General features: G+C 42.9%; 1 protein-coding gene across 1 annotated transcript in view; it reads right to left on the reverse strand.

Annotated features, from left to right (window-relative positions):
• The window catches only part of LOC311110591 (ryanodine receptor 2-like), a gene marked incomplete at both ends in the record, with an annotated part of 90,749 nt that extends 72,929 nt beyond the window's left edge, over positions 1-17,820 (reverse strand). The window contains 23 exons of the mRNA XM_084153110.1: positions 50-133; positions 218-321; positions 485-589; positions 752-956; positions 2,553-2,745; positions 3,000-3,241; positions 9,796-9,929; positions 10,032-10,150; positions 10,892-10,987; positions 11,161-11,296; positions 11,446-11,629; positions 11,863-11,984; positions 12,150-12,314; positions 12,437-12,593; positions 12,887-12,961; positions 13,098-13,194; positions 13,343-13,466; positions 13,711-13,823; positions 13,988-14,066; positions 14,207-14,281; positions 14,403-14,507; positions 14,611-14,730; positions 17,773-17,820. Of these exons, the coding sequence (XP_084009236.1) occupies positions 50-133; positions 218-321; positions 485-589; positions 752-956; positions 2,553-2,745; positions 3,000-3,241; positions 9,796-9,929; positions 10,032-10,150; positions 10,892-10,987; positions 11,161-11,296; positions 11,446-11,629; positions 11,863-11,984; positions 12,150-12,314; positions 12,437-12,593; positions 12,887-12,961; positions 13,098-13,194; positions 13,343-13,466; positions 13,711-13,823; positions 13,988-14,066; positions 14,207-14,281; positions 14,403-14,507; positions 14,611-14,730; positions 17,773-17,820 (2,882 nt within the window). The remainder of the gene's footprint in view (positions 1-49; positions 134-217; positions 322-484; positions 590-751; positions 957-2,552; positions 2,746-2,999; positions 3,242-9,795; positions 9,930-10,031; positions 10,151-10,891; positions 10,988-11,160; positions 11,297-11,445; positions 11,630-11,862; positions 11,985-12,149; positions 12,315-12,436; positions 12,594-12,886; positions 12,962-13,097; positions 13,195-13,342; positions 13,467-13,710; positions 13,824-13,987; positions 14,067-14,206; positions 14,282-14,402; positions 14,508-14,610; positions 14,731-17,772) is intronic.
• Positions 17,821-18,669: the final 849 nt, after the last annotated feature.

Below are 18,669 nucleotides of genomic sequence, written 5' to 3' on the forward strand. Positions count from 1 at the left end.
ACAGGAGGAACATTCACTCATAAAGAGTCTCAAGAGTATAGCTACATACTTGGTGGAGAGCCTCATGTATCTCATTCCCTCATCAGCACGGTCATCTGCCAGTCCAATATGCAAACCAAGGGCAAGGAGAGTCCTTCACAAAGAAGAGAATAAACCCAAAATAAGTGTCTTGACAGGTCCTTTTGGTGTGAATGTGTGAATGGCAGCGGAGGCTTACCGGAGAGTGTCCTGGGACATCTGAAGGTTGTGGTTCCGCTCCTGCTCTGGGAGCCTGGAGAACTCCACCAGACAGGGGTCCTGCTTCTTATTGTCATCTCTCACCTACATCACAATACACATCGGTCAAAATACATATATACTGTAGACATGTACAGCTGTGAACAGCTTGCTATGGAAACCATTCAATCAGTAGACCAAGAAACAGGAATGTATGTGAGGGATTTGAATACGAGGCCATAACCCATTCAGTAGTTGCATCACTCACAGCCCCATGGGTCCATCCAAGGTCAATCTTGTCCATGACCCACAGCTCATGGGTGTTCTCTGCTAGTCTCTCACGAATATGCTCCAGTTGAAGGGGCAACACCACCTAAGGAACCACATGGGGTTGGGGTATATGATAATAGAGAGAAGATAGGTCCTACTCTGTTTTTACCTAGCTAAAGTAGGTTGTGTGCACCGACATGCTTTAAAGGCCATGGTCAAACGTGCAAAGACTGTACAGAGGTCAAAGTACTACTGGATTTGGTACCTGGCTGATGTCTACTGGACTAGGGGTAAAGGTTGCTGGGGTGAGGGGTACAGTGGGGCCCTGAAGGTGTTGGTCCTGGGTGAAGTCCTGACACGGCTCCACCCTCAGCTTCATCCTGGGGAGCAGAGCCTCGGAACATGGGGCGAAGCCTGGAGGGGGCAGGAAATGGAACTCTCCATGTCGCCCACCCAGCAGAAAACGCACCCTGGGATCAAACAGTCCAGACAAACACCACGATAGATTGGATCAGACAGAGCCACACATTAATTACTTGGACATTGGTACAGAATCAGATCACGTTCATATAGAAATGGAAAATTGTGTTTTCAGAAAAGCACTCCTGAAATATAGGTACAGTGGGGAGAACAAGTATTTGATACACTGCCGATTTCGCAGGTTTTCCTACTTACAAAGCATGTAGAGGTCTGTAAATGTTATCATAGGTACACTTCAACTGTGAGAGAAAATCAAAAATCCAGAAAATCACATTGTATGATTTTTAAGTAATTAATTTGCATTTTATTGCATGACATAAGTATTTGATCACCTACCAACCAGTAAGAATTCCGGCTCTCACAGACCTGTTAGTTTTTCTTTAAGAAGCCCTCCTGTTCTCCACTCATTACCTCTATTAACTGCACCTGTTTGAACTCGTTACCTGTATAAAAGACACCTGTCCACACACTCAATCAAACAGACTCCAACCTCTCCACAATGGCCAAGACCAGAGAGCTGTGTAAGGACATCAGGGATAAAATTGTAGACCTGCACAAGGCTGGGATGGGCTACAGGACAATAGGCAAGCAGCTTGGTGAGAAGGCAACAACTGTTGGCGCAATTATTAGAAAATGGAAGAAGTGCAAAACCATTAGTAACACACTACGCCGTCATGGATTAAAATCCTGCAGCGCACGCAAGGTCCCCCTGCTCAAGCCAGCGGATGTCCAGGCCCGTCTGAAGTTTGCCAATGACCATCTGGATGATCCAGAGGAGGAATGGGAGAAGGTCATGTGGTCTGATGAGACAAAAATAGAGCTTTTTGGTCTAAACTCCACTCGCCATGTTTGGAGGAAGAAGAAGGATGAGTACAACCCAAAGAACACCATCCCAACCGTGAAGCATGGAGGTGGAAACATCATTCTTTGGGGATGCTTTTCTGCAAAGGGGACAGGACGATTGCACCGTATTGAGGGGAGGATGGATGGGGCCATGTATCGCGAGATCTTGGCCAACAACCTCCTTCCCTCAGTAAGAGCATTGAAGATGGGTCGTGGCTGGGTCTTCCAGCATGACAACGACCCGAAACACACAGCCAGGGCAACTAAGGAGTGGCTCCGTAAGAAGCATCTCAAGGTCCTGGAGTGGCCTAGCCAGTCTCCAGACCTGAATCCAATAGAAAGTCTTTGGAGGGAGCTGAAAGTCCGTATTGCCCAGCGACAGCCCCGAAACCTGAAGGATCTGGAGAAGGTCTGTATGGAGGAGTGGGCCAAAATCCCTGCTGCAGTGTTTGCAAAACTGGTCAAGACCTACAGGAAACATATGATCTCTGTAATTGCAAACAAAGGTTTCTGTACCAAATATTAAGCTCTGCTTTTTGATGTATCAAATACTTATGTCATGCAATAAAATGCAAATTAATTACAGTTGAAGTGTACCTATGATAAAAATTACAGACCTCTACATGCTTTGTAAGTAGGAAAACCTGCAAAATCGGCAGTGTATCAAATACTTGTTCTCCCCACTGTAGATGCATTGAAAGAAAGGAAAGTATGACAACAATACATATAGGTAATAGTCTCACTTGACTCCAGCAGAGAAGCTGACCACTGGGAAGAGCAGTCCGTCAGTGTTGAAGTTCTCCAGCATGCCCTGAACTGGCTGCCCGTTGACCCGGAAGGAAATGCAGGGGGCAACGAGGTCAATGCAGCAGCTGACCACATCGTCCTCCCTCAGCAGGTGGTGATAAGGAGAGCTCACTCTCCGGCCAACACAGCCTGATGTACAGGACAGATAGAGTACCAGACTTCACATTCATAGTTGGCAGACGTATATTCTGTACAAAATGCTTTTCCCTGCAACTTGAGTATTAAAACAAAATAAACGAATCACAAAAAGTTAACGGCAAAAATGACAGATGCATTTGCTTCATGATTGTGAAGACTTTTTTTTCAATGAAACTGCTCCTATCCCACACATAATAACACCAGCGCACATTCAATAATCTTCCCTTCACGTAGTGTTCCCTCACCTGACCAGAGGTACAGCCCGTCAAAGCCATAGGACCAGAGGTCATCTCCTACCCCGTTGCCCCCCCAGCCCTCTCCACCCGTGGGATAGGGGTGGTACCCCTCAGTGTTGGCCCAGCCCACACGCAGGTGAGTGGGCTCAGCCGTGAGGAAGGGCTCCACCTGGTCTACAGTCATCTCATAGTACCACCTCCTGTACTGGACCGAGTCATCACCCAGGGCCAGGAAGATGTTGGGCCTCATGCTTTGGTAAAGAGGAGAGGGGAGATGTGTGATGAATACAGTTCCTCTTTACTTTCAGCAACTGGACAAAATACTTATGACAATGGAGCACTTGTTTGTCTTATAGTGATTGGTCTAACAGATATTAGTTTAATTGGTTTGTTTCTTTCTTATTTTGTTTGTTTGTTTTGCTAGAGGGAATTGTGTTGTTTTTGTTCAGGAGGGATGAATAAAGGGGTAATGGGGATAATGTTAGCGCCCTATTCAATAAACATGTGGAAACCACTTTAAAGAAGAAAAGCTATCAGATTTGGAGGGCTTGAATAAAAAAAAATTCAAGATAAAACTGGAATTTTTAACATAATTATTTTATGTTGATTTGTAGTGGAATGTGGTAGGCTAGTACTTCTTATTCCAGTATACCACTGAGCCAGGTGATTAAAAGTTAATTAACTTATTGATGATGAAATATAAATAGTTATTTCTTACATTTTAAATGTGAGACTGTTGGCCATAAAGCTGTTTTAATCAGTACCACAATATCAACTGATTACGACATCACAGGTGGAACTCATGATGTTAGAAAAAACCATGCCATCACAAGAGAATGAAGATTCTAATTCAGGAGAACATGACATTTACATTTACGTCATTTAGCAGACGCTTTTATCCAGAATGACTTACAAATTGGTGCATTCAACTTATGATAGCCAGTGGGACAACCACTTATTAATTTTTTATGGGGGGTTTGGGGAGGGGTGGTGTGGGGGGGGGGGGTGGTAGAAGGATTACTTTTATACTATTCCAGGTATTCCTTAAAGAGGTAGGGTTTCAAGTGTTTCATCAGTTGAAACGGCATCTGTCAGTTCTTTCAACAGAGAGCAGAAACCAAAAAGATAGCTATGTATCCTGACTACCATAGCCTGGCAATATCCAATACAGAGCAACAAAGATTAATAAATATTTAGCGAGACACTCAATGTTGGTACTAAAAACGTATTTAATTATCAAACACTGGTAATGAAATAATACTAAAATCAGTGTTTCCGCTGCAGTCATTTAGCTGTGGCGCTGCGCCATTGCAAAATCATTGACACCACGGCAAACAAATACAGTGGGGGAAAAAAGTATTTAGTCAGCCACCAATTGTGCAAGTTCTCCCACTTAAAAATATGAGAGAGGCCTGTAATTTTCATCATAGGTACACGTCAACTATGACAGACAAAATTAGGGGAAAAAATCCAGAAAATCACATTGTAGGATTTTTAATGAATTTATTTGCAAATTATGGTGGAAAATAAGTATTTGGTCAATAACAAAAGTTTCTCAATACTTTGTTATATACCCTTTGTTGGCAATGACACAGGTCAAACGTTTTCTGTAAGTCTTCACAAGGTTTTCACACACTGTTGCTGGTATTTTGGCCCATTCCTCCATGCAGATCTCCTCTAGAGCAGTGATGTTTTGGGGCTGTCGCTGGGCAACACGGACTTTCAACTCCCTCCAAAGATTTTCTATGGGGTTGAGATCTGGAGACTGGCTAGGCCACTCCAGGACCTTGAAATGCTTCTTACGAAGCCACTCCTTCGTTGCCCGGGCGGTGTGTTTGGGATAATTGTCATGCTGAAAGACCCAGCCACGTTTCATCTTCAATGTCCTTGCTGATGGAAGGAGGTTTTCACTCAAAATCTCACGATACATGGCCCCATTCATTCTTTCCTTTACACGGATCAGTCATCCTGGTCCCTTTGCAGAAAAACAGCCCCAAAGCATGATGTTTCCACCCCCATGCTTCAGAGTAGGTATGGTGTTCTTTGGATGCAACTCAGCATTCTTTGTCCTCCAAACACGACGAGTTGAGTTTTTACCAAAAAGTTATATTTTGGTTTCATCTGACCATATGACATTCTCCCAATCCTCTTCTGGATCATCCAAATGCACTCTAGCAAACTTCAGACGGGCCTGGACATGTACTGGCTTAAGCAGGGGGACATGTCTGGCATTGCAGGATTTGAGTCCCTGGCGGCGTAGTGTGTTACTGATGGTAGGCTTTGTTACTTTGGTCCCAGCTCTCTGCAGGTCATTCACTAGGTCCCCCGTGTGGTTCTGGGATTTTTGCTCACCGTTCTTGTGATCATTTTGACCCCACGGGGTGAGATCTTGCGTGGAGCCCCAGATCGAGGGAGATTATCAGTGGTCTTGTATGTCTTCCATTTCCTAATAATTGCTCCCACAGTTGATTTCTTCAAACCAAGCTGCTTACCTATTGCAGATTCAGTCTTCCCAGCCTGGTGCAGGTCTACAATTTTGTTTCTGGTGTCCTTTGACAGCTCTTTGGTCTTGGCCATAGTGGAGTTTGGAGTGTGACTGTTTGAGGTTGTGGACAGGTGTCTTTTATACTGATAACAAGTTCAAACAGGTGCCATTAATACAGGTAACGAGTGGAGGACAGAGGAGCCTCTTAAAGAAGAAGTTACAGGTCTGTGAGAGCCAGAAATCTTGCTTGTTTGTAGGTGACCAAATACTTATTTTCCACCAAAATGTGCAAATAAATTCATTAAAAATCCTACAATGTGATTTTCTGGAGAAAAATAATCTCAATTTGTCTGTCATAGTTGACGTGTACCTATGATGAAAATTACAGGCCTCTCTCATCTCTTTAAGTGGGAGAACTTGCACAATTGGTGGCTGACTAAATACTTTTTTCCCCACTGTATAGAACATTAACAAATATTTCTACCGAGGCGCACTTTGAAGATGCTACAACAGTCCACATTGACTTTTTCTCTGCAAACAAAACTAGTAATGAATAGAAAAATCTGACAACCCTCATTGTAGAATAGTTAATCTATTTACCTAGTCGGCTTGTTGTGTGTTATACACTTCCGGTCAAAAGTTTTAGAACACCTACTCATTCAAGGATTTTTCTTTATTTTCTTTTTTTGTGGATGCAGTACTCCATCAGTCTCCTTCTTGGTAAAATAGCCCTTACACAGCCTGGAGGTGTGTTGGGTCATTGTCCTGTTGAAAAACAAATGATAGTCCCACTAAGCCCAAACCAGATGGCGTATCGCTGCAGAATGCTGTGGTAGCCATGCTGGTTAAGTGTGCTTTGAATTCTAAATAAATCACCAGTAAAGCACCCCCACACCATAACACCTCCTCCTCCATGCTTTACGGTGGGAAATACACAAGCGGAGATCATCCGTTCACCCACACCGCATCTCACAAAGACACAGCGGTTGGAACCAAAGGACACATTTCCACCGGTCTAATGTCCATTGCGCTTGTTTCTTGGCCCAAGCAAGTCTCTTCTTCTTATTGATGTCCTTTAGTAGTGGTTTCTTTGCAGCAATTCGACCATGAAGGCCTGATTCACAAAGTCTCATCTGAAAAGTTGATGTTGAGATGTGTCTGTTACTTGAACTCTGTGAAGCATTTATTTGGGCTGCAATTTCTGAGGCTGGTAGCTCTAATGAACTTATCCTCTGCAGCAGAGGTAACTCTGGGTCTTCCATTCCTGTGGCGGTCCTCATGAGAGCCAGTTTCATTACAGCGCTTTATGGTTTTTGCGACTGCAATTGAAGAAACTTTCAAAGTTCTTGAAATGTTCTGTATTGACTGACCTTCATGTCTTAAAGTAATGATGGACTGCCGTTTCTCTTTGCTTATTTGAGCTGTTCTGGCCATAATATGGACTTGGTCTTTTACCAAATAGGGCTATCTTCCGTATACCCCCCCTACCTTGTCACAACACAACTGATTGGCTCAAGAAGGAAAGAAATACCACAAATTAACTTTTAAGAAGGCACACCTGTTAATTAAAATGCATTCCAGGTGACTACCTCATGAAGCTAGTTGAGAGAATGCCAAGAGTGTGCAAAGCTGTCATCAAGGCAGGGGGTGGCTATTTGAAGAATCTCTAGTATAAAATATATTTTGATCTGTTTAACACTTTTTTGGTTACTACATTATTCCATAGGTGTTATTTCATAGTTTTGATGTCTTCACTATTATTCTACAATGTAGAAAATAGTAAGAAATAAAGAAAAACCCTTGAATGAGTAGGTGTTCTAAAACGTTTGACCGGTAGTGTATGCGAGGGAAATATTCCTCTCGAGGTGCATTCAAGTTACGAGTGCCATAGGGAGGGAAACGTATTCTGACAACCACTCAATGCACAACAATTCTTGCAATCGCGGGGAAAACAGCAGTTCTGCTCTCTTCCTGATGGCATTTGCTATCGCCTTAGTCACGTGGTTTCATATTATCATGTTGAAATGATCATAAATATATGATAACTAATTTCAATCAAATGCTCATCTTCTCTGTATATTTGATGGTGAAGGATTATTCTTTCAATAGAAAGGTGTATGTATGTAAGTATGTGGTCACTGGCATTGGTTTTATTGGTATGGTCATCATTACTTTGATGACACCTCTGATATGTGTACCATATAATCATTTTATATGAAGGGCATTCTGGAGCGTGTATTATTTCCCTATAACGCACGGTATATTTGCACGGTACAATTCAATGGCTATAGTTCATACATGTTCTATGTTTGAGCTGCTTTTGAAAGCAAAAGTCCAATTGAAAACATTATTGGCATTGTTGAATTCAATTTTCATAATAGCAAGCTAGGACTGATGGTTTGGTTAGCTAAACTAGCAAGTCTGTTTGTTTGGTTACCAATGCAACTACAGTCGCGTTCTAGAAACTTGCTAGCTATTTCAGTGGATGTTGAACACATTTCTACCTGCAAATGAACACATTTCTAACTGCAAATGAACACATTTCTAACGGCAAATGAACACATTTCTAACGGCAAATGTGTTTAATTAGAGCCATGGTATAAAAGGGATAATCAACTCGGGGCTCTATGTGTTCTCCGTGGAAGGTTAGTTCCACTCCGCTAGCATTGTGGAACACACCTTCCACGTCGTTCATTATTTTCCAGAGAACACATAGCCCCTCGTTGATTATCCCTTACATATTTCTATGATGTGTACCATGCTGCACAGAACTATAGTCATGGTTATCAAACATTACGTCAGAATGTTGTCAGTGATTGTTGACAAAGTAACTGTAGAAAAAAGTGTCTATGGCAACATGACCCAGTGCAATGTCACAATGTAATTCTAATTAAATATAGACTAGAAAACAGAAGAGAGACAGTTGGAAATAAGCGATAGCACTACGAAAATGAGTGCTCCCTGTAGGTTGAATATGATGGACGAGCTGAGAAAGGAGTTGGTGGGACGGGAGGAAAGTGTGCGAGAACGAGAGAGGAAGGTAGAGGAAAAGAGACAGAGAAAAGACAGGAGAATGAGGGAAATGGAGACTATTGCCAAGATCAGGGAGACTGAGAGGGCAGAAATGGAGACTATTGCCAAGATCAGGGAGACTGAGAGGGCAGAAATGGAGACTATTGCCAAGATCAGGGAGACTGAGAGGGCAGAAATGGAGAGAGAGAAACTAAAAAGGGAGAAAAAGATACAGAGGGAGTTGGACAGGAAGAGGGATGAGCTCCGGAAAGAGATGGAGAGTTCCCTCGATCAAAGGGTAGAAGAAGAAAAGAGGAGGCTGGAGATGGAGATGAAGAAAATGGCGGAGGAGAAGAGAGAAAAAGAGGCTGGAAATGGAGGCCAGACTGGCTGAGACCCTGAGACGTCTAGAGAAATAAATGAAGGTGAGAGAGATGGAGATGGGGGGAGCATCTGAGCCTCCCAGGCAAGGAGAGCAGGGTTGGAGAGAAGGGAATAAAAATGAAGGAGAGGAGAAAGAGAAGGACCAAGCAAAGCAGGATAACCTTTAAGGAGAGGAAGAGTACAGCGGGAGCATTAAGAGCAGAGAGAAGGAGCAGGGGAGCGGTGAATATATAAAGAGCTGTGGGAGTGACAGAGACGTTGCTTGTGAATTTGCCTTTGAGAGCTCAGAAGATGAAGAGCAGTCAAGTGTTGAAATGGAAAACAAGGATATCAAAGCTAAAGGGTACGAAAAGTCAAAAAAGTTATGTAACAATGTTATGTAACAAACTAAGGTGTTTTGATGACACTTTCACAGAAGCAGTTTTTCTTTAAATAACCATGGCAATACTTGGGAAGTAAACTTATGTATTAAGGAATGGAAATGTCAACCTCCCAAGTGGCGCATCGATCCCAGGCTGTGTCACAACCAGCCGTGACCGTGAGTCTCATAGGGTGGCGCACAATTGGCCCAGCGTCGTCCGGGTTAGGGAAGGGTTTGGCTGGGGGGGTTTTACTTGGCTCATTGCGCTCTAGCGACTCCTTGTGGCGGGAGTGCAGGCTGACTTCGGTTGTTTTCTCCGACACAGTGGTGCGGCTGGCTTCCAGGTTAAGCGGGCGGGTGTTAAGAAGCGCGGTTTGGCGGGTCATGTTTCTGGAGGACGCATGACTCAACTTTCTCCTCTCCCGAGCCTGTCGGGGAGTTGCAGCGATGAGACAAGATTGTAATTGGATAGCACGAAATTGGAGAGAAAAAGCAGCTAAAAAGAAAAGACAAAAAAAATGGAAATGTCAGTGTGAGTCAGAGGGTGATTAACGGTTGTGTACCTGGTGACCTGGTTAACGAGGCGAGTCTGGAGAAGCAGGTCTCGCTCTGGTAGCAGGTTATCACAGATCAGATGCTGGTTGGAACGCACTGCCATACCGTGACACACACAGAGAGAACACAGCACATCCAGGACCTGGGATAAAACCACAAACAGGTTAATATGTCAATAAATCAAGTTAATATTTCAATAAAACACAATTAATTAACAGAGAAATGATACTGAGAGAGTATCTACCTTATGGTTGCGCCCATGCTTATCCAGTAGAGAGATTATGGATTTAATGTGTCCTTCCTTTATAAAGTTGAGAGTCTCAGGACTCTCCACAAGGACACAGTGTAAAACCTCCAGGACCCCTACACAACAGACACAACTTAGTGGCAGCATCTACATGTAACATCTAATGTGTGTCACCCCTTACTGAAAAATCACATGAATTTCACATGATCACATGTGAAGTGTTCCAAAAACACGTTTAAAATCAAATCAAATGTTATTTGCCACATAAGCCGAATACAACAGGTATAGTAGACCTTACAGTGAAATGCTTACCTACAAGCCCTTAACCAACAATGCAGTTTTAAGAAAAATAAGTGTTAAGTAAAGAAATAGATAAGTAAAAAAATATAAAAATAAAAAATAATTAAAGAGCAGCAGTAAAATAAAATAACAGTAGGGAGGCTATATACATGGGCACAGGTTAGTCGAGGTAATTGAGGGTAGAGTTAAAGTGATTATGCATAGATAATAAACAGAGAGTAGCAGCAGCGTAAAAGAGGGGGTGGGGTGGGGTGGGGTGGGGTGGGGTGGGGTGGGGTGGGGGACAATGCAAATAGTCCGGGTAGCCATGATTAGCTGTTCAGGAGTCTTATGGCTTTGGGGGTAGAAGCCATTTCATGTGAAAACGTGATCTTATGTGAAGTTAATGTGATAACATGCGACAACACATAAAGCAACATGTGATGACATGAAACTAACCATGTGAAGAGTTCCAAAAACGTGAAATTTCACATGAAATCATGTGGTTTTTCTGTAAGGGACTATTCTTGTCCTAAGAGGTAATGGGTAAAAGTAGAACCCCAAAATGATGCACTTACCAGTGGAGGCCTCCAGTCTCTCCAGCCTGCTCACCAGCCAGTCCAGGGAGCCTGAGAACTGGGCACAATTCCTGCGATTTCCCCTGATAAGAACAGCTTGAGGGGAATAGAAAACAAAGGATGAAACTATGAAACTAAGTATGACTTTTTACTTGTAGATCTGTACAGATTTCCCATGCATCATTTGCTTGTAGTCAGTCGAATGCGGGGTGGTAGTGCATGAAGATCTTATTGACAGATGTCACAGAGTATTTGATGCTGAGTCTCACCCAGTAGTTCATAGAAGGAGTTGAGGATGTTCTCCCACTCATCTCCTGCCTCCTTCCCAGCAGCTACAGCAAAATGAGATGCGCTGCTGTACAGGTGTAAACGATCAATGCAGTCAAGGACCAAACCGATGACCCCCTGAAAGAGAAAGAGATATCAATAGATAAAATAGCACAATTCTGAACAAAAACATCCCTGAACCATACAAATGCAGAAGACGTATTTTGTTGAGTCACTTCTGGGGACAGTAGATTCAAGGGCCTCAAGGCTATAGAAATCACTATTACCTCCTCTTGAAATAGATTCTGTCTGTTCTTCAGCGCTCGCACACTGTTCTGCTTGGCCTCATGTCCTAGCCCCTCCCCAGGTGGCTGGAAGTAGCCAATCAGATCCTGCAGACTCAGGCCCACTGTCTCCAGTGGCAAGTTGAAGGAGGGGATGTTCCCTCGCTGACTGAGACCATCAAGTCTCCTAAAAACAAGAGAGGAGATTGAGAGAAGATAGAAAATATTAAATTAACAATTTCTACATTACATAGATTTTTTGTTTCCAGGCCTTGCTAATACAAGCCCAAATGTCCACAAACTACACAATGGCTCCATCACACTCTGCACTCTCAACCAATCACACTGTTACCTCAGCTAAATCCCTCACTGGGGGAACCCAGTTAGCCAGGTTTCCCAGAGGGCTGTGTGATGGCCTACCTGATGAAGTCTGTGAAGAGGAGGACGGTGCTGCGGATGAGTCTGGCCGTGTGGGACTCCTCCCTCTGAGAACGGGACAGGCTCAGACCGTCATCCATGTGACCCTCACTGTGCATAATTGCCTAGAGAAAAGGTCATAGGACAATGTGACAACAAAACACAATACAGTACATATTTAGCAGCAAAAAAAGTATACAAATAAAAGCTACGCATATGTCCAAGCAATGACTCAAATACTGAGTAAGCCTACAGTGTGAAATAAGTACTGGAAAAATACAATATATTACCTTGCGCTGCACTGCTCCCAAGCGGGCACACTTGGCATCGATGGCTTGGTAGGTGAGCCATAGACCAGAGTCCACATGCTGGACGTAGCACATGGAGTCTCCATACTTGATCTCTGGGGCACCCATACCATCAATGTCCTTCTTTGGGCCAAATTCTAGCTTCTCCTAAAGATTGATGTGGAAATGTAATTCTGGTCAACATCAACAATTGACACAGCTGGGTATCAGATATGGCCTATGTATTTGGGGTAGACAAAAAACAGTGAATTTGGTATTTGACCTCAGACCTTGGAGGGTCGGAAGCAGAAGGATGTGGACTTCACGTCAGCCCTCTCCCTGTCCACCAGGTGAAGGCCTCTCTCCTCGGTCAGACTCAAGTACCTCCCTGTGGTGACATGGCGGAGCCGGAATGGCTGACCCCAGCGTGTGTGGCTACTACTCCAGCTGTTGGAAATAGTTGTTATGCTCAGTCAGCTGGAGCTCAGTCAGTATGCAGTAAGTGCATGGAGCTACGGCAGCAGCGGTAAGGAGAGGGAAGAATGCTGTCCGCACTCAAATCCTATCATTATTTTTGCAGTGTGCAAACAGTATTACCTCATCTTACCGTTACCACTGTACCTGACCAAATACAAGTGAGCGCATCTTTAACGACCACAGATACACATGCCTGCATCTTATGGGGTGGATTTGGAAAATCAGTGTATGAGGGGTATGAGAAAGAGATGTGAGAGACTTACGCAACACGCAGTATCTCCAGCCTCCAGAGAGAGCGGGCATGACTGGACACTGCTCCACCCTCATAGTGCACCGCCCTGGGGACATGAGCGAGAGCGAGAGAGTGAGAGATGAGAGAGCACAGGCTTGCATGAGTGAATGATTGGGAGCATTTAAATAATCAAAATGCTTGGTCGTGTATGAGATGTGTATGGGTGTGACTCTGTGACTTACTTGCGTAGCTCCTCCCCCTGGTCTGTAGACGGGACAGTCAGACACTCGTCTGTGTGTCCATGCAGCAGCCTCAACGTGTCCCCACCCTTCAGATACCCTATGATTAGCACACAAAGGAAAGTCAAGGACTACAATCAAGAAATAACACGTAATAATATCCCATATAGAATACACTCCCAAAATGGCAGCAGCTGTAATGTGCATATAGGTTGTGTTCTCTGTAATGACAGAAAGAGGCAACCTGCCTTGAGCAACTCCACTCCCAGAACAGATGGGGGCGACCCTCCAGAGGGTCTGCTGGAAGGCTGCGTCCACAATAAGACTGCCACTCTCACTCGTATTGTCTATCACACTTCCATAGGACATATGCTGCATGAAAACAAGATCATGACAGCTATGGAGGATCGAGAGATCAGGACTAACAAGGATTACACATAATGGAAACAGTTTCTAAATAAACCATCCATGAAGTGGCTGTTATTATTCAGACACTATTGAAGTTTATTCAAACATTAGCACGTTAGCTATGTCTCTCCTCTTTGAAGGGTACCTGCCTTGTCTGCCTTGCCTGACATCTCATTATATATCTTCATGCACTTCTCTGGTCACTCACCAGGTATCTCTCAGATGACACACTGACCAGGATGAGGTCGTCCCCGACACGGACCTTCTCCCCCTCTGACCTCTGCTTGGACGCAGGGTGAATGGTCCACCAGCATGCCTCACCTGGACACACAGGTCATTTTTATTTTATTTGTTTGGAATGTGGTTTATTGCCAGAACAGAGGACATACTACTCATAGGCCTACTGAATCTAAACATCATCAAAATAAGCACTTTCTGATGTTTCACCGAGCACTAGAACACATCTTTAAAATGATGCGAAATACCTGTTTTATCATCCTGCAGACCAACATCAAACGCTAGCTTATCTGTCGTAGACTGGGATGTGGACAAACAGCAAAGATACTGAAGAAGCAGAAAACATAGGAAACCTTGAACAATCCCTTATGACTGGAATAAACGGCATAATCACACACATGAGTGCCCTCGTGCGATTGACACAACCAAAATGAAAAGTCTTAGTTCTCCAGAGAGAGAACGCTCACCATCCTGCTGTAGGAGTGTATGAGTAGTACAGCATGACCGTAGAGGAGGGTGCGATGACCACCTCCCTGTCCAGCCTGCACAACACAACATAACTAGGGCTTTTATTAGAATACAACCATGAACCATGACTTCATAGAAATCCCTTATAGTTAGGCAGCGTCTCATATTGGAATGAGACCCAAGCTGTTAGCTCACCCCTGCTGCTTTGTCCTCCCTGTTAGCCAGCATCTCCTGCAGAGCTCTGACAGACAGACACTGGGCCAGCACAAAGGAACACACTGACAGGTCTGGAGGAATATTCTGGGGAACACAGTGCACACATTCCTGATGAATCAGACTCTTATCAATCCTCTGATCTGGCATTCTCTGATTCCAAAGACCATGCTGTGGGATTAAGCTTTACCTTGCAGTTGGAGGTGGACTCCAGACAGCAGAGTCTGCAGCCAAAGCCCTCTGCAGCCAGGCACAGCTTCAGATGCTCCTGTTGGGACGTGAAGATGCACTGCAGCACCACCTCATCATTCTGACAGAGGCAGGGGCACAGAGTAGACCACATCAGACCACATTGCTGTTAATAAATATTGTGAGCTAGTTGTTTTCACCTGAAAAATGTCCAATGAGACTGACAGAATTCATTTCATGCTGTAAAACTAACTTAGACAGTACTTTATGTAACAATGAGCGGTTAACTCCTTTTTAAAGTGCACTCCAAGGGAGTCAGGTCACAGCCATATAAGGAGAGCTGAGAGACTGTGGAGAGAGAAGGAGGGAATAGCAGCCAGACTGGAACACCTCTCAGTGCCCAGGGCATGATGCCACCACTGAGGTGTCACTGTGTTGTCTGACCCCTGCCTCACCCTCCATTCCACCCTACTATCAGCAACCTCTGGACTTTATCAGTCACACTGCACAGTACAACCACTTAGGGACCTAACTGTGTAAGGAATAGGGCTCAGAGCTGGCTGGGGTCAAGAACGCCATTTCCACTCAGACCATAAATTGAAAATGGTCAATATCCCATAAGCTTTCAAAGGGTCTGAATTGGTGCTGACCTCAATCTTGCATTGTAAAGTCAGGTCAGGGCAGGGCAGAGAGGCTAACATGACCCATCACAAGTTCTTTACGAGCAGAGATAAGGGCCACAGCAAAATCAGTGTTTCCCCTATATTCATTTAGCAGCGGCGGGCCGCCACTTCTAAATTATTGCCACCACTCCAAAAAATATGATAAAAAATTATAATAATTTAGAAAATAATTGTAGGGATGGTAAAACTTTTTAGTATAAACTTAAATGACTAAAACCAGATATACAGTACTGTACCTCATTTACATAAGTATTCACACCCCTGAGTCAATAATTTGTAGAAGCACCTTTGGCAGCGATTACATGTGTGAGTTTTTCTGGGTAAGTCTCTTAGAGCTTTCCACACCTGGATTGTGCAATATTTTGCCATTATTATTTTCAAAATTCTTCAAGCTCTGTCAGATTGGTTGTTGATCATTGCTAGACAACCAATTTTCAGGTCTTGCCATAGATTTTCAAGTAGATTTAAGTCAAAACTGTAACTGTCTTCTTGGTAATTTTTTATCCTGAAGAACTCCCCAGTCCTTAACAATTACAAGCATACTCATAACATGATGCAGCCACCACTATGCTTGAAAATATGGAGAGTGGTACTCAGTAATGTGTTGTATTGGATTTGCCCCAAACGTAACACTTTGTATTCAGGACAAAAAGTGAATTGCATTGCCACATTTTTGCAGTATTACTTTAGTGCCTTGTTGCAAACAGGATGCATGTTTTGGAATATTTATATTCTGTACGAACGTCCTTCTTTTCACTCTGTTAATTAGGTTATTATTATGGCATAACTACAATGTTGTTGATCCATCCTCAGTTTTCTCCTATCACAGCCATTAAACTCCGTAACTGTTTTAAAGTCCCCATTGGTCTCATGGTGAAATCCCTGAGCAGTTTCCTTCCTTTCCAGCAACTGTGTTAGGAAGGATGACTTTATCTTTGTAGTGACTGGGTATATTGATAGTCCATCTAAAGTGTAATTAATAACTTCACCATACTCAAAGGGATATTCAATGTACTCAAAGGGATATTCAATGTCTGCTTTTTTTTTTTTACCCATCTACCAATAGGTGCCCTTCTTTGCAAGGCATTGGAAAACCTCCCTGGTCTTTGTGGTTGAATCTTTGTTTGAAATTCACTGCTCGACTGAGGGACGTTACAGATAATTGTATATGTGGGGTACAGAGATGAGGTAGTTATCAAAAAATCATGTTAAACACTATTATTGCACACGGAGTGAATCCATGCTACTTATTATGTGACTTGTTAAGCACATTTTTACTGCTGAACTTATTTAGGTTTGCCATAACAAAGGTTTTGAATACTTATTGACTCAAGACATTTCAGCATTTCATTTTTAATTAATTTGTACAAATTTCCAAAAACATAATTCCACTTTGACATTATGGGGTATTGTGTGTAGGCCAGTGACAAAAAATCCATTTTAAATTCAGGCTGTAACACAACAATGTGGAAAAAGTCAAGGGGTGTGAATACTTTATGAAGGCACTGTAAGAACACGGTGTAAGCCATGGCAAAATGTGCAGAATTGCAGGAAATGAGCATTAAAACTACAAATTGTCTTTCAGCCCGTTGGCAAATTTTCTCTCAACTTTGCCACCACTGCTTAAAAAAATAATTGGGGAAACACTGAAAATGAGCTGCAAACTTAGTTTCAGAAACTTTTAGTATGGGCTGAGAGACCAAAATGCCCTCACCAGTAACTGTCACCATGGCCCTCACCAGTCAACCGAAGCATGACTGTCCCACACATCATCAGCCAGCACTCCACTAGTGACATGTCTTTATCAGAGGGCTGAGATACCAAGCCCTGAGAGGAGTGTAGTGAAAATACAGTTAAAAATAGAACCAATGCTAAAGCTCAATTTACTCTAGCCCATGAAGTGGCACAGAAACAATGAAATAAACTAATATATTTCTACAAAAGTAGGTTTGTGAGTGAATTTGGAGTAAAGGTCAGCAGGTCATTTGCCAGAGTGACTAAAAAAGAGGGAGATATGGCTGTTGTTATTCTCTCAAATGAGAGGAGAGCAATAGAGAGAGTAAAAATTATGTAATTTACTATCTTATTTTTTTTGCAATTAAAACATGTCATGGTAGCATACACACATCTGTTTTTAAGACAAGTAATAGCCATTCAACACAGCCTAGTAACTTTCAAATAGACTAAAATGAAACAGTTTCTTCTCTAAACTCTCTATCATGAAAACATGGCTTGGTTTTTCTTATTTGTATAAGTAACTTTCAAAGGAGTGTATGACTGTGGGAAAAAGTTAACAAGTAAAAAGGCATGTACACCTGAAAATTGTTACCCAAAGTACCAGTGATTATTATACAGTAGCCACCTGTAAATGGTTATTTTTCTGGCTACCGTATCGATACACTGCATAACGCAACCTTCTTCCAACTTTCCCACAAATGCCACCCCCAGTGTTAAATTCTCGGTAGCATTAGCCTACTTACCGTACGTAGAAATTGGATTTCATCTTCGCTTTCTCCCGATTCAGCCATGTCCAAACATGTAAAACAGTTCACTGTCTGAAGGCCTAGTTGAAAAAGAATCAGTGAGATTGACCAACGCTCACTGGGTGGCGCCTTATCATTTTTGACCCAGAGCGCGCTTGGCAGGTAAAAATAGGCTACAGTCCACAACCACGCACGTGCATCGACCAACCTGAGCAATTCCGTGCATTAAAAGTGCAATCTGCTGAATTTAATGTTGCTCAATGGTTTGGCCACCCATTTTCTTGCAGAACATAAAAAGGACACAATGTCTCACAGGCAGCCAAGGGAGGTGATAGGACAGGTAGGCCTATTGCACATGAGGCAAGACGATTTATTGAATAGTGCAGAGTAGGCCTAATTAATAAGACTTGCCACAGCAAAGGTTCCCACTTTAAATATTGTAACAATTATTTATTGTTATTATTCTTTGGAATGCTACTCCTCTGACACCTTTAAACTGGAAATGCCATTCACACTTTAAAACGTGCAAATAAAAACACTTTTTGATAACGTTGATACTTTTTAAACTAATCCACTTTAATGGGATTTCTTCAACATTGTAATGCTCATTGTTATAAATTGACTTCCAACATTATATTCACAGTAAACAATGTAAGTTTTGACACAAATCAGCTACTTTGACCACTTTCCCAACAAGTTAGACAATAACTTAGAGCGCATTACATCTTAGTCTACTTCTCTGCTTTCCAAATCTGAAATCAGAAAGAAATACATTTTACCAATCGAATTTGAGCACTAGGGGAGCACATAAGACTGATTATGCCACACATCTCACCCCAACCCTCTAACGTAACCCACTATAACAACCCCCAAGGGCGTAGGACCCAGAGGGAA

This window comes from Coregonus lavaretus, assembly GCF_964263955.1.
Source record: "Coregonus lavaretus genome assembly, chromosome: 36".
NCBI lineage: Eukaryota > Metazoa > Chordata > Actinopteri > Salmoniformes > Salmonidae > Coregonus > Coregonus lavaretus.